At 46.0% G+C, this 13564-nt stretch overlaps 1 protein-coding gene across 1 annotated transcript in view; it reads left to right on the forward strand.

Annotated features, from left to right (window-relative positions):
• BATF2 (basic leucine zipper ATF-like transcription factor 2) overlaps positions 1-6908 on the forward strand; it is a 60946-nt gene extending 54038 nt beyond the window's left edge. Inside the window, exon 3 of the mRNA XM_086938163.1 lies at positions 4288-6908. Within this exon, the coding sequence (XP_086794289.1) occupies positions 4288-4488 (201 nt within the window). The 3' untranslated portion in view covers positions 4489-6908. The remainder of the gene's footprint in view (positions 1-4287) is intronic.
• The last annotated feature ends 6656 nt before the right edge of the window (positions 6909-13564 follow it).

Consider the following 13564-nt stretch of genomic DNA (forward strand, 5'->3'; position numbering starts at 1 on the left):
CCTTCATATTTTGACATCGAAACCGTCACTCTTGCCGCAGTAGTAAAGGTCATTGGTTCTGAAACTGCTTATCAAGGCACAGTGCACCAATCCTGACCTTGTGTGTTCTACCTGTTTGAGATTGAGGAGCAGTGGTAAAGGAAAACTGAACTCTTGTGAAAGGCAAGAATTCTATGTCCACTGTGCAGCAAATCACATTAGCACTCAGTGTACAAGAAGGGGAGTTGACTTTGACCTAGATCTATTTCAGCAAATGTCCCACAACTCATTTACAAGATCACAATCTCTCCTCCTTCCGCTGAAAGTCCTACCTATGAAATCCAACAATACTTAATCTCCACTTACTCCTGTATTAGTTGCACCAACCATGTGCTTGAGTTTACCTTCCCTTCCCCTTACTAATGATTTGCAATCAACCACTTTTACTTTGGTCCACCGTAAGAAACTGAAAGGACGGCCTGGAATGGTTTGCTTTGAGCGTACAAGACTAATCCCAATAACAAATAGTAACCAATAACACTGAACTAACCATTAACCTTGGGTTCCAGAGCAGCGTGGTGCCCGGCGTAAAGTATTTCGATGCTTCATCAGGGTTGAACCGCTATATAAATATAATTACAATACGAATGCTCCCCTTGCGACTATAAGCACCTGCTCTTGCATTATTCCATTGCTGCAAGTTTCCTGCTTTTCCAGGGTGCCTTATCCCAGTGGGTCACTCGTGGCCTTCTTCTGAAGGCTGCAGCAGCAGCTCTGTCATCAGGAGCCACCCCTTGCTTCTCTCTCTTTGCCAGCCCCTCCCATTCCTTGTCAAAGGGGAAATGGAAGGCTAAAGAACCTCAAAAGTAATAAAACATTTCCTACTATGCTGCGACTTTTGGTCTTACATGTCCACTTTAAGATGGAAGAGGAGGGGCCAGCACAGAGTGGACATGAGAGCAGCCTCTCACCAGAGCTGGTGCAATGTTCAAAGGTACACCAGACTTTGGACTGCGGTGAGATTAATTAATCGCTCAGGAGGTTGGGAGGGTGTGTTAATACCCTTAGTGCCCTCGCCCGCAGGGAAATCATGACTGATCAGTATCCTCCTTGTAATTAAGGGTCCAATCCACTGAAGAGGGCCCATAACTGAAGGAGGGTACTTAAAAGCGTTGAGTCAACTGCGGTCAATACCGCTAAATAAACTCTGTGTATTTTGAGTGGAGTCACTTGGAGTTGGAACCAAATCCAAGAAAGTAGGCAGCCCAGTGATGCTCTAATCCTTTTAAGAATCCACTATAGCATAAACATTAATGCAACAACACACCCAGATCTTGCATTGAGTCCAGTCTTACAATTTCAACTGGATGGTTTGGGCTTGCAGGAGATCATCGCTGCCAAGCTCTAGGTTTCAATTTCATCTGCAGCTGAGGAAGTCCTTGCGGTGATGACTTGATCCATAAGTGAAAGTAGGAATCGTAGGAATGAGCTTGCATAACACTCCAGACTTGCAGTTAAAGATGGCTAAAGTATTGCTAAGTACCTTTGGGCCGGGGTACCTCTGGAAGCTCTTCATCAAGTTACATATACCAGGTAAGCCCAGGTGTGTATGGTGAACATGTTCTACTTTCCAAAGGAGGTACCGCTTGTCAGCGGGGCCTGTACCTGATGAAATAAAAATGGGACTAGAGATGGACCTTTGAAACTCTTTGCATCTTGCGAAGGATGCCCTCCTGCAAAGAGGGTGAAAAATCACTGACTATGGGTATCTGCTATTGCATTACGTGGAGTAATTAAGTTCCTCCATCTTACAGTAGGAATTATGGTGATTTAGAAAAGGTAATATGTCTAGTTAAAGGTATTGCACATCATTGCTTTTGAACCAAACAAAACACTTAATTTCGATGAGATGTCCGCAACTAGGATGGAAATACAAATGTAAATTCGTTACCACATTTGTGGCTCTTGCTTCTAGTACCCTAAAGGCAATGAGAGCACTCGCAGCTCTCTACATGGCTACTTGGATCTAGCATTCCTAGAATGGAATACCCCTCCAATAAAGTGAAGCCTTCACCAAGAAATGATCAGGGTGAAATAGCAAATCTTATGCTTGAGAAAGGCTAAAAGAATTGCGAATTATGATTAATAGGTAAGAAGGACAGACCTGTGACTCATAGGTGGAGCTCCAAGTTCAAACTCCGCTGTAGGACTAGAGGCTTCCCAGAGGTAGTGACCTACAAACAAATGTCTACACAGGTGCATCAGTATGATCGTGGTAGGTCAGGATAAAACAAAGTAGACAGACCGTTTCCATTGTTTTGCAGCATCTGTGTGATGTACTTGCACAGGGTCAACATTTGCAGTTGTTAAATTCTTAGGTGCAGGGGCCCAAAATGCCCCGTGGGGGTTTGTCAACAGCCCTGCTTAACATCATTGTGGTCCAATATCCAGGTAGCCTAGTCTGTATTTCACGTCATACTACTTTCTTCCACCAACCCATACTGCCTGTCTCGAACTCACACTTGCAAGTTCTTTTCATCCTTGCATACTCTGTCACTGGTTTCCTACCTTATTCCTTTTGCCTCTGATCCAGCGGGCCCAAAGAAAATCTGTCTCCGACTCAAATCTACACCATGATACTCACCATTAAACAAACTCTTCACAAGGCCCATCAAAGACTAAAACATGAATTGGCCAACTGAATCATGTGACCTAATTAATCGGAACTATTGCAGGAATATTTATATACAACTGCAGTTTATCATCATTTTATTAAATGCACATTTAATTAAGACACCTAGGCAATGGATTAACTAATGGTAACTAGACTTTTAAAAATATTCAAGACCAGCTTGTCATTTCAAAATCTATTTTATTAACTTTATTATCAAATATAAAGCATATTAATTCTTTATTTTCATTTGAAAAGCATCTTTTTATTAAGTAAAGGCACATTAGTTTGTCGTTTCAAATCAAACAGCATGGTAAGTTTTTAAGCTAAGAATCTCATTCCCTAAACCCTATTTCCCTGTCTAACTAAATGGAACCTAAAGGGAAAAACATAAGTTCTGATTATTCTTACGTGAGTCAAAAGTCCGACAGCATCTCACGATCACAGGAATGAGCCAGCCAGCTCCTCCCATGGGGCCAAGTTTTATACCTTTTTTCTCTATCTAAAACTAGCTAAAAGAATGCATTTAGAAAGCCATCCTGCGAAATGATTGGCTGACAGCCGTCAGTCCACATTAAGTCATTGCCTCTTCTTGCAAAATCATATTTTTTCCTTAGCGCCTTTGTCCATTGTCTACGAGTGACAACAGCTTCCGAGGACCTTTGCAACAATTTATTGAATAACAGTTTGTTGCTTCCTCAGCTTTGGCCTTTCTGCCATATCCTGTCATTGGCAAAGTTATACAACACGAGGCGCATCCTGCACAGTTCAGTTCCACGTATTTGTTTACTGAAGATTATAAACAACAGACTTTTTATTCATTCTTTGCTGTGCACGGCTAATCATGACAGGACTTCAAAAACATCCATTTTAAGTTAGGCCTCAGGCCTCCTTCCGCAGCACTAGTATGCAAGGAAACACAAAATATTTATTAATTTGAGTAATGAAAGTCTTTCTGTTACCCACCCCCATCACTAATGTTAACCCATTAGTTTATGTTACCTAGCTTTTAGCACAGAGTAAACAACAAACATAAAGACCTTACACACACAGGCCATAAGACACGAAACAGTCGAAAGCACATTTAAAAATAAGCACATGCCATTATTTAAACAGCCGCAATTAATATTGACAAAACCGAGACCAAATTAATATATTATTTTACAGCGAAAACGTAAAGGCAACAAAGAGCACATAATGTTAGTCCCTCGTTTATGATTGCATTTTACACTAGGTTGAATTAATACAAAACATGCAAAAACTCATTAATATTATTAATTTATTATGGAAGTATGACTCGGCGAGTAAATACTTAATTAATTACTAAAACTCGCTTTATCAACTCCCTTCATTTTCCTTTACTTGCTTGCTCTGTGTCAAAGTCTAATGATGACAAATAAATCCTTGTCCCCATAATGAGTGCTGGTGCCTTCTACCCTAGGTCAGCCCTATACAGCTAAAGATTTTAAGCAATACAATTGTTTTCTTGCTCATGAAGCAGTAAGCAGAGTTCCCTCTCCTTCAGCCACTGTAATTCACAATTAAGTCTGTCCAGTGCAATTAAAAGATGTGTTGACAAGAAAACTAATGCAGTTAATTATAACTAACTTCTAGACTTCCTTGTTTTCTTCTGGCAGGAACATGAAAGGCTGGAAAAAGATAACACTGCCCTGAGGAAAGAGATTGCCCAGCTGACGAAAGAGATGAGGTTCTTGAGTAAGGCGATGCAGGAGCATGAACCGAGCTGCATCATGTGCTGTCCTGACATGTACCAGGGACTGCTGCACAACACCCTCCCTCTGTGGACAGACGAGGGGCTGAAAGTAGCTGCCAACTGAAAGTCGGCCCTCTCAGTGGGAGGACAAGAATGTACAGCCTTGACCTTTGTGTAGGTTAGGCCTACTTCCGGTTCGCCTTCCAAGATCAGCCCAGGCTTTATGACGAGTTGTTCAAATGGTGCTCAGTGCATTATGATGTCATGCCATATCAGGGCCACGAGAAGGGAACTCGGCGAGCGACTGCTCTGAGGTTTATGGAGGTTGGCGAAGATTCAAGACTGTGAAACGTTGGTGACCTTCATCGCAACCTTTGGGCACCTTGACAGGAGAGGACAATATGGTGGATCCACCATCTCATTGGTGCTTGGGGTTGTACCATCTCCATTGAGTCACTGTGTGCAATGCATAAGCTAGTCAATTGCACTGTTAGTATAGCAGTCAAACTGTACTCCCTGTTCCAACCTTTGCATTTGCCCTAAGTCACTTAATTGTGTGCGGATTTAGGGCCTGATGTTTAGGTTGATGGTAATAAAAATCCTTTGTTTCGGGTGAATATACTAAATGCCTCTGGTGGAGGTATTTCTGCTGGACTATTCTCTTCCAGCAGACAAAGGTCCTGTTGAGGATTTTTCACATTCATCACAAATCCTAAGATTTTATGTTACCACCCAGTTTTAAGTCCACACCTTCGTATGTACTTTGTATGGGAGTTTCATGACTTATTAGTGGTTCGCATTGTGCAGCTGGGTGTAGTTGGGGGATGGTCGACCTGTTAGAGGAAAGGTTGAAGTGCGAGAACTCTTCTTGTGCTGGCGGTAGGGAAGAGAATGCTTGACTGCTGTACAGGAAGTTTGATGCATAGGCCCAAAAACGCAAGGAAGCATTTCAACTCTGGGGCAGGATGGTGGCATGGAAATGTTTGAAATCACAATACAGATATTTTAGAGAAAAAAAGTATGGAAACATAATATAAGTACTTGAAGGCCAACGCTGCTCTTCAATTTCGCTGCAGCCTGGTGTATGGAAATGATTTATTAATGCCAAGCTTACGGCTGGTTACTCCATATGTTTATGCCCCCCCCTTAGAAAGCTTTTGCATGATGGGATTGAGGGTTCACCATGTAACTCTACTACTACTACACACATCTGTCACTCTAGAGGCATTAAAGTAGACCTGCAGATCCTCAACAATATCTGCTTGTGTTGCAATTAACTTCCATCGTGAACTATGATCGCTATTTGCATTCTGTATGTTTGACGAGGGAGGGCCCAGTCTTTCCCTTCACCATTTATACCTAGGAATTGATGCTGTATCCCTTTCTCACAAATATTGAACAAGCAGTATTTCTAAAATAGATCAGCAAGTGGGGACCCAGAAAAAGTAGTTTGGAGAATGGCTATGAGGGGGTAAAAGATTTCTAAACATAATGACAGCTGTATTTCAGTACTACCTGTTCATCTTGCAAACTCCTACCTTTTTCCTCTAAAGGAAAGGGTCTAAAGGTAGTGGGCATTTTGACAGCAAGAGTGGGGCCCATGTTTCGGTAGGATCTCAGAGAAGTGGGATACTATGCTGTGGACTTCTTCAGGCTACCCTGGGACCATTTAAAACCCCCAAGTACAGAAGTAGAGGGCCATGATGAGGTTATTGAACAGCTGGTGAAAAGCCAAATGTTGCCTTTTGTAATTATGATGACCAAGCCATTTCTTATAAATCTACCATTTCTGCAGTATGGCTCTGGTAGGAATTTATCCTATGGTGTTCCAGTCCATGTCCAAGTTAAGACCCTTTTACAGGCACTTTCGGAGCCCCTTCAACTTTCTGAAAGTGTCTGTTTAGGATGATTAAGTACACAAACTAATTGACATGGACCCCCAAAAGGATCCTAAAATTGAGAAAAAAGACAAACGAAGAGTGTCAGAAAATGAGTGAGTGCCAGGTAAAGTGTACCACAAAGTGAGAGTGCTTGTGTATGTATCCAACGAGTCCGCTCCTGGTGATGCTCATTCTTCAGTGATACTCTGCATCTGGGTTAGGGTTCTACTCACAGTCAACATGTGGGATTGTGGTTCACAAAGAACATTTATTCCTGAAGAACCAAATGCCCACACATTTGGTTTTACCAGCTGCATTTCCACAACTGGTAAAATCGTGCTGAGAGGTGTTTTCTGTGGTAATGCCAGTTTGCCTGATTCATAATGGATCTTTTACACCCCCGCCACTACCACCACCAACTTGGTATATTTTAGGGAGGGCTTAATCATGATGAATTACAATCTAGTCCGATTTATATTTTGCCACCTGTATTGTATACTCTGAGATAGACATGCAGTTAGGCGACATTGAGAAATCCTACAATATAAATTCTACCTCACTCTTTAAAATGTAATGGACGTATATGTACTACCTTTGTATAAAGGTGATACTTCAGCTGTGTATATAGTTACAGTAAAAGTTTTATTAAAAGTTATATTTATAATTGTCGTTCTTGTCATTTAACAGTTGTCAATAGACTGTTTTAGCTTATTTCTTTGCATTTTTAATTAATGAGAGAGCCTTCCAACACTGACGGATGTGTTAGCACAGTGGATCTTAACCTGTGTTCTGTGGACACCTGGCAGTCTGCAAAGCCTACTCAGGGGATCTCTGACTGCTAAGAAAATTAAATCATATTAACAGATAAGTAAACTGCGAGCGAATAAAGAAGCAAACTGTAATGTTCTATAAAAGGTAAAAAAAAATGAAATTGAAAGCTGAAAATTAAGTGAGTATCCGCAGATTGATTTGTGGGAGTAGTGCAAGCGCATCAAACAGAATGTAGTATGGACAATGTGTGGACGCTTTTGAAGTTGGAAAAGAACCGATCTTCCCAAAATTAAAATTTTAGATTTAAAAAAATATATATTTGTGAAGTGTTTGCTTTTAATCATAACTGTACTTACGCAGCCCTTGGTACCCCTAAGGAGGTGTTGAACGGACAGTTATTTAAAAAATAAATTGCATTACATAAGCCTTGGGATTCCTAAAATCTAAATTTTGGAAGAACCATTTTATTTAAAACCATTTATACATTTTGTATCAGTCTATATTTTACTGTGAGTAATGCAATGCAAGTATAAAATAAAAACTTATACACTCACAGTGCTTTCTGTCACCGGCTGTGATCATGTTGCACTAAAAATACACTTGTCTCCTTTGCACCTACTAAGATTTAATACTGTCTCTCTGGTTACACACATCTATGCAGTGCTTTAACTAATAGAGTTTTTATAATGTACTGCAGTGCTTTTCCCACTGAGCAACACATTTTTACATTTATTTTTAATTTATACTGCCCATTATTGTATATGTAGGTACCTGATGGTGAAAGACCTAAAAAAGAATACCGAATATTTTGGGGCTTATTTATGATAGGCTTGCGCCACCAGAGCACCAGGTTTTTTTTTTAATGCTCTGTGGGCGCGAGCGTCTTAACCATACCTATGAGCTGCGCAAAGTCACCCTGCATGGCTTTGCATGGCCTCATAGATATGGAATAAGACAAAGCAGGCAAGTTGCTGCCTTGCCTAACTCTGCGTCAAGGAGGTGTTCCATGTGCGCTGCAGTGGTGTTCCCACGCAACACCCATGTATTTTGATGCTGCCCCATATTATTAAAATCACTTAAACCTGGAGCAGCACCAAAAACGTACGTCTCTCCAGTGAAAACATTTCTCCTCGTGTTTTCCTCTTTCCATGTGTGCTGCATTCTGCACTTCACATAGAAAGGGGAAACTGCTTTTGGGATTATTTTTGTGAAGGATGGTGCCCTTCCTGCACAAAAACAATCCTGCCTATATTGGTGCTAGGCAGCAATTTGTGCACCACGCAAGGGGAAAGAACCAGAATGCACCGTATTTTATAAATATGGTGCATTCCTGCCCTTCCACATTGGCATAGGGCAGCGCAGGAAGAGGACCTGCAGCGCTGCCAGACCCCAATTCCTTATAAATGTGGCCCTTTGTTTTTAGCTACACCTTTGACCACCCCCCATGCTCCCTAACCTTAGGTTTTCCAAACACTGTTTAATATTATTTCCGCACTATAAACATTATTTTGTGTTGGAATTGGTGGCGTTTACGGTTGTCGATGATGGGGAGTACCAGGTTCTAGAAATTTTTATCAGGAGGGGAGTCCTTACTCCTAAAAAAAAGTTTGACAAGTGGGTCTCAGTATCAACAAGTTTGAAGATCTCTGCCTTAGACACATTTTACTAGGCCGCTTCTGTGGGTGGCACAACCAGTCCTGCAAGCCCACTAGCGTGTTGAGTTTCAACGGGGTTAGCCCAAAAAAACCAATCCGACCTGGGTCATAATAGCAATACGTTTGGAAAAAGGACGGAATAATATCAATATTCTTGAATTCTTACAAACAGTTCATCACAAAGATCGTACATGGTCTGTTCGCCAGATACATACATTTATTATACCAAGTGACACATTCATTAAATGCTTTTTCAATTCAAAGACATAAATGTAATTTCGTGTATCTGCTTCAATATAATGCAATATTTACAGTGCTCACAGTGTAATAGAAAGGGGGTACGTTGGAAGATTAGGAGTGAATGGATACGTGAGGGACAGGGTAAAGGCACAATTACATTTATATACAGTAGAACCTTTACAGCCTTAAAAAGGTCCCTGGTTCTCCTACATTCATAACACATAGGTCGCAATTAATTGATTTCTTCTGTTCCTATGGGTTTGAGAGTATGTAGAAGTCTACTTTTCGAACCCTGATTGGTGAAGGGTTATTAGATCCTCATTATGGGGTCTTCGTCAGGACGAGGTGTGGTACGGAGCACCTAAAAGTAATTCAATGAAATCAGTTTATGGAGTGAAGTGTGGCGAAGAAATGAAGGCAGGTTACCTGTTTGGGGAAAGAACAATCAATGGATGTTCTTTGTTGGTAGTTCTTCGGATATCTGAAAAGAGAAGTCTCTGTGTTACAGAAAGGAGGTGACCCTGAATGTCCTCAATAAGGTAGGTGACTCACAAATTGTGAATGGGGTCATTATTCACCCAAATATCTATTGCTTGGAAGTCAACAAAAGGAACCTGTAGTTGAAATTGCAAAGGGATCGGGATGAGGTTTCGACGGCAGATCAAACAATAATGGGTATGCGATGTGTTGCAAATAATACATTGCGAGCGGTGACTGGATGGGGGCAGCTTGTGGTAAGGCTCGCAGCTACGGTCCTTAAAAGACCCTGCAATCATACTGGTGGGAGCTGTGCCGTTGAGCAGCGTGTTCTCAGCATGCGGTATTAACCAAGAGAGAATCAAAGTGGGGTGGAACCGTGCACCGCGTGGGGGGCTCAAAAGTGATAGCAAATTGCTGTGTTGAGCAGCCCTCGATTGGCGGTTGGTTAAGCTGCAAGCCTGGGAATTGACGGAAAAGTGATCGGATTGGCTTAAAAACGGGCATTCTTCGACTAAATGTCTAAGCACAGTGATAGCTTATAAGTACGTAGCCTGCTAATGAAGCTCGGTGATAGCCGATGGCTCGGTGGCATGCTCCATATGGGACAGGCAAAAAACTTCTCGGAGTCTCGATCTAACCTGCTAGATTGTGCGTAGGTTGCACAGACAAAAATGAAACTGGAGCTCTGCTCCGAAAATACAGGCTCTTACCTTCAGCTCTCCTCCGGTTCGAGTGGCAAGCTGTTCCCTAGTGTGAATAGCGTCTAAGAAAGGCTTGAGATGGGACGTGGCCCGCACTCGCGGTGCCGCCGCTGAATGCTGTTTGGGGGCTCGTCTCCCCAGGAGCCAATGGTATCCCTGGAAGGGTGTGACGGAGCTGGCACTGTGTAGTCATGGAGACACCCATTTCTGTGAGTCATTCCGAACGGAAAACACAGAGGGTTATATAGCATGTATGATCGGACCCCGAGGTAACCGATACTATCCGGTACTGGACGTTACTGCGGAGGGTCCGAGGCCCACGGAGGACGACACCGAGCCATCCCACAGCAGTATTTCGACTTTGAAAGTTGAACCCAGGCGAGAAGTTGCGGACCCCAAAATGGCGGCGAGGGCATGAGAGCAGACACGACGGAGACATCTGCCCGGAGACCCACTGAGGACTACTCCCTGACGAATCAAGGGTGTTGGCAGCCATATCGCGCCTCTCCCCGGGTGCCGAGTGGACTTTGGGAGCACTCTTGGGCGGTGGCTGAGGACCGCCCCCCTAGTGGGGGCGACGGCAGTGCGGCAGTGGCCCAGTGACGAGAGCCCCGGGCCCCTGGCACGTCTGGCGCAGGCCGGGCCGCGATCGCTCAGTGTTTCCTACTACTTGGTGACAAAACTGGGCCCGGGAACCCTGCCGAAGAACGAAACCCGACGGCACTCGGAGGGTGACCAGGAATATACTCGGAGACCGCCGCCCAAACCGGCCCAGATGGGGAAACCAAAGGGGAAGGGAGATGGCGCGACCGACACAGAGGCTGCGGAGGGAGCGGAGCGAGACCAAGCGGCATTGCAGCGGATGCAGGATCGTATCCTGGAGGCCATCGCCACCACTAAGGACGCCCTGCAGCAAGATATCGCTCAGGTGGCGACGGGCTTGGGCCTCCTGAAGGCCGACCACGACAAACTTAAAGACAGGGTGAAAACCGTGGAGATCACGGTTAAGGAATTAGCCCCGGGCCATGAAACGTTGAAGGCCCAGATGGTAGACGTGATGGACCGCCTGAAGGTGCTGGAAAGGAGGGCCGAGGATGCCGAAAACAGAAACAGGCGCAACAACGTACGCCTAGTGGGCCTGCCGGAGAAAATTGAAGGCGACGACATGGTGGGATACCTTGATAACTGGTTGCGGACGGAGGTGGCACCGGAAGGTCTGTCCCCCTTCTTCTCCCTGGAACGGGCACATAGAGTTCCAGCGCGCCCGCCAGCCTTGGGCCTTCCTCCTCGCCCGGTGGTGTTCAAGTTGCTCCATTATCGGGACAGAGATTGGCTCTTACAGAGGGCGAGAGAAGCAGGGCCCTTTCAAGTGGAGAACAATAGAGTCACCATGTTCCCGGACTATACGTTTGAGACGCAGCGACTCCGGGCAAACTTCCTGTCCCTCAAGCGGGAGCTCCGCCAGGAAGGCATCAAGTACTCCCTGCTGTTCCCTGCCAAGCTAAGAGTGGTAGTGGATGAGAAAACACTATTCTTCACAACTTCCGCGGACGCTTGGGACTGGTGGGACACTTATAAAGCGGGAACGGATGGTGCCAAGGCCAGGGAGGAGGAGGCCAAGGTGGCGAAGCCAGTAAGGCAGTCCCAACGGATCAGGAGGAACCGCAAGAGAACCGGGAAACCATCGGTGTCACAGACGGAGGCGGAGAGGCAGGCGGCACTACAGGCGGTAGTGGACTTATCTAGGACCGCCAGGACTCGGTCCGGGAAGGGCACGGAATCGGAGGACCCGGGCACGGGCTCGGAGACAGGACAATCGGAATTTGGTGGAGCCCGGGGCCCTATTGTGACGCCGCAGACTTCGGAGGAGATATTGGAGGCGTGTTGAACTGAACTGGTGGAGTGAGCTCGTTGGTTGGACACCGGGGCACTGGGCCCGCAGCAGTGGAACATTATTGATTGAGGTTTTGGGGAGTTGTAATGAGGGGATTGCGGGGTGGAGCGCGCGGGGCTGATTTGTTTTGAGGTTCTATCGCATTGAGCCGCGCCCTACTGGCCCCTAAGGTCATCGCAGTGGGGACTGCGAGCATTACCTCCTCTCCTTGAGGGGTGGTCGGGAGTGTTGGTTTGGATGGGGGTACTTCCAGTTGCGGGGGGGCCTGTCCTGGGGGGGTGGGAGTTGCTAGCAGTTGGGGTTGCTCGGGCGGCAGTTGTTGTTGGTGGGGTTCAGCTTCCTGTTTGGAGAGGGTGGGTGGGTGGGCCCGTGGTCGCGGGACTTGTGCGGACATTGTTCTTTGCTGTATGGTCCGGTTGTGTAGGGGGAGATGGCTAGCACTGGGGCTTTGAAATGTGTGACCTGGAATGTGCGGGGTATGCAGTCCATGGCGCGCAGACATAAAGTCCAGGCGTACCTCAAGCGTAGGGGGGTTCATGTAGCGTTCCTGCAGGAGACACATCTTAATAAGCAGGAAGGGGCGGCTCTGCAAAGGCGCTGGAGGGGGCAGCTATTCTACACGACATTTTCGGCTTTTGCAAGGGGGGGCACTGATTTGGATACGGGCGGGGGTCCCCTTCCAGGTCTCAAAGTCATTGGTGGACCCTGAGGGCAGATATGTGGCGGTGGAGGGGAAGCTAAGAGGCAGGGTGATATCTCTCTGTAATGTGTATGCTCCTAATGTAGACGTGCCCGCCTTCTTGTCTACCATCTCGGGCAAATTGGCGGGTTACCTGGCAGGGCCGGTCCTCTTGGGGGGGGGGGACTTCAACTCGGTTGAGGATGTGTTACTAGATAGGTCCCATCCCCCGCTGCGCGCGTCCCCAGTACATAGGGTCGCTAAGCGTAGGTTGGAATGGCAGGAGAGCTGGGCCCTCACGGATGCATGGAGGGCGTTGCACCCCACCGCTAGGGACTATTCCTTTCACTCACACCTGCATGATTTGCATGTGCGGCTGGATGCGTTTCTTTGTTCGGCATGTGTGCTCCCCGCGGTGGGAGGGGCGGAATACTTGGCTAGGACGATATCGGACCACAACCCCTTGTTGTTATCTCTGGAATGGATGGTGACTGTTAACTGCGTGCCAACATGGCGCCTGCAACCTGATACCCTGGACGATTTGTTGTTCAGGGAGGCCCTAAGTGAGCGTATTGAGAGGTATTTTGAGGAGAACAGTGGCTCAGCCTCCACGAGGGCGGTTGAGTGGGATGCGTTCAAGGTGGTGGTGCGGGGACACTGTATTGGACACACGGCAGGGGCTCGGAAGACTTTGTTGGATGACTTAGATAAGGCTGAGACACGGCTGAGGGAACTAGAGAAGAGGCGCCCGAATCACCCTGAACTGCAGGAGGGGCTTAGCGGGGCGCGGGAGGGGCTGGCAGTAGAGCTGGAGCGGCTGCGAAGCTTCGACCACAAGGCGTACATGACAAGGGCGCATGCGGAAGGTGATAAGGCGGGGTCAATGTTGGCGTGGCTTGC

This window comes from Lissotriton vulgaris, chromosome 9, assembly GCF_964263255.1.
Source record: "Lissotriton vulgaris chromosome 9, aLisVul1.2, whole genome shotgun sequence".
Lineage (NCBI taxonomy): Eukaryota > Metazoa > Chordata > Amphibia > Caudata > Salamandridae > Lissotriton > Lissotriton vulgaris.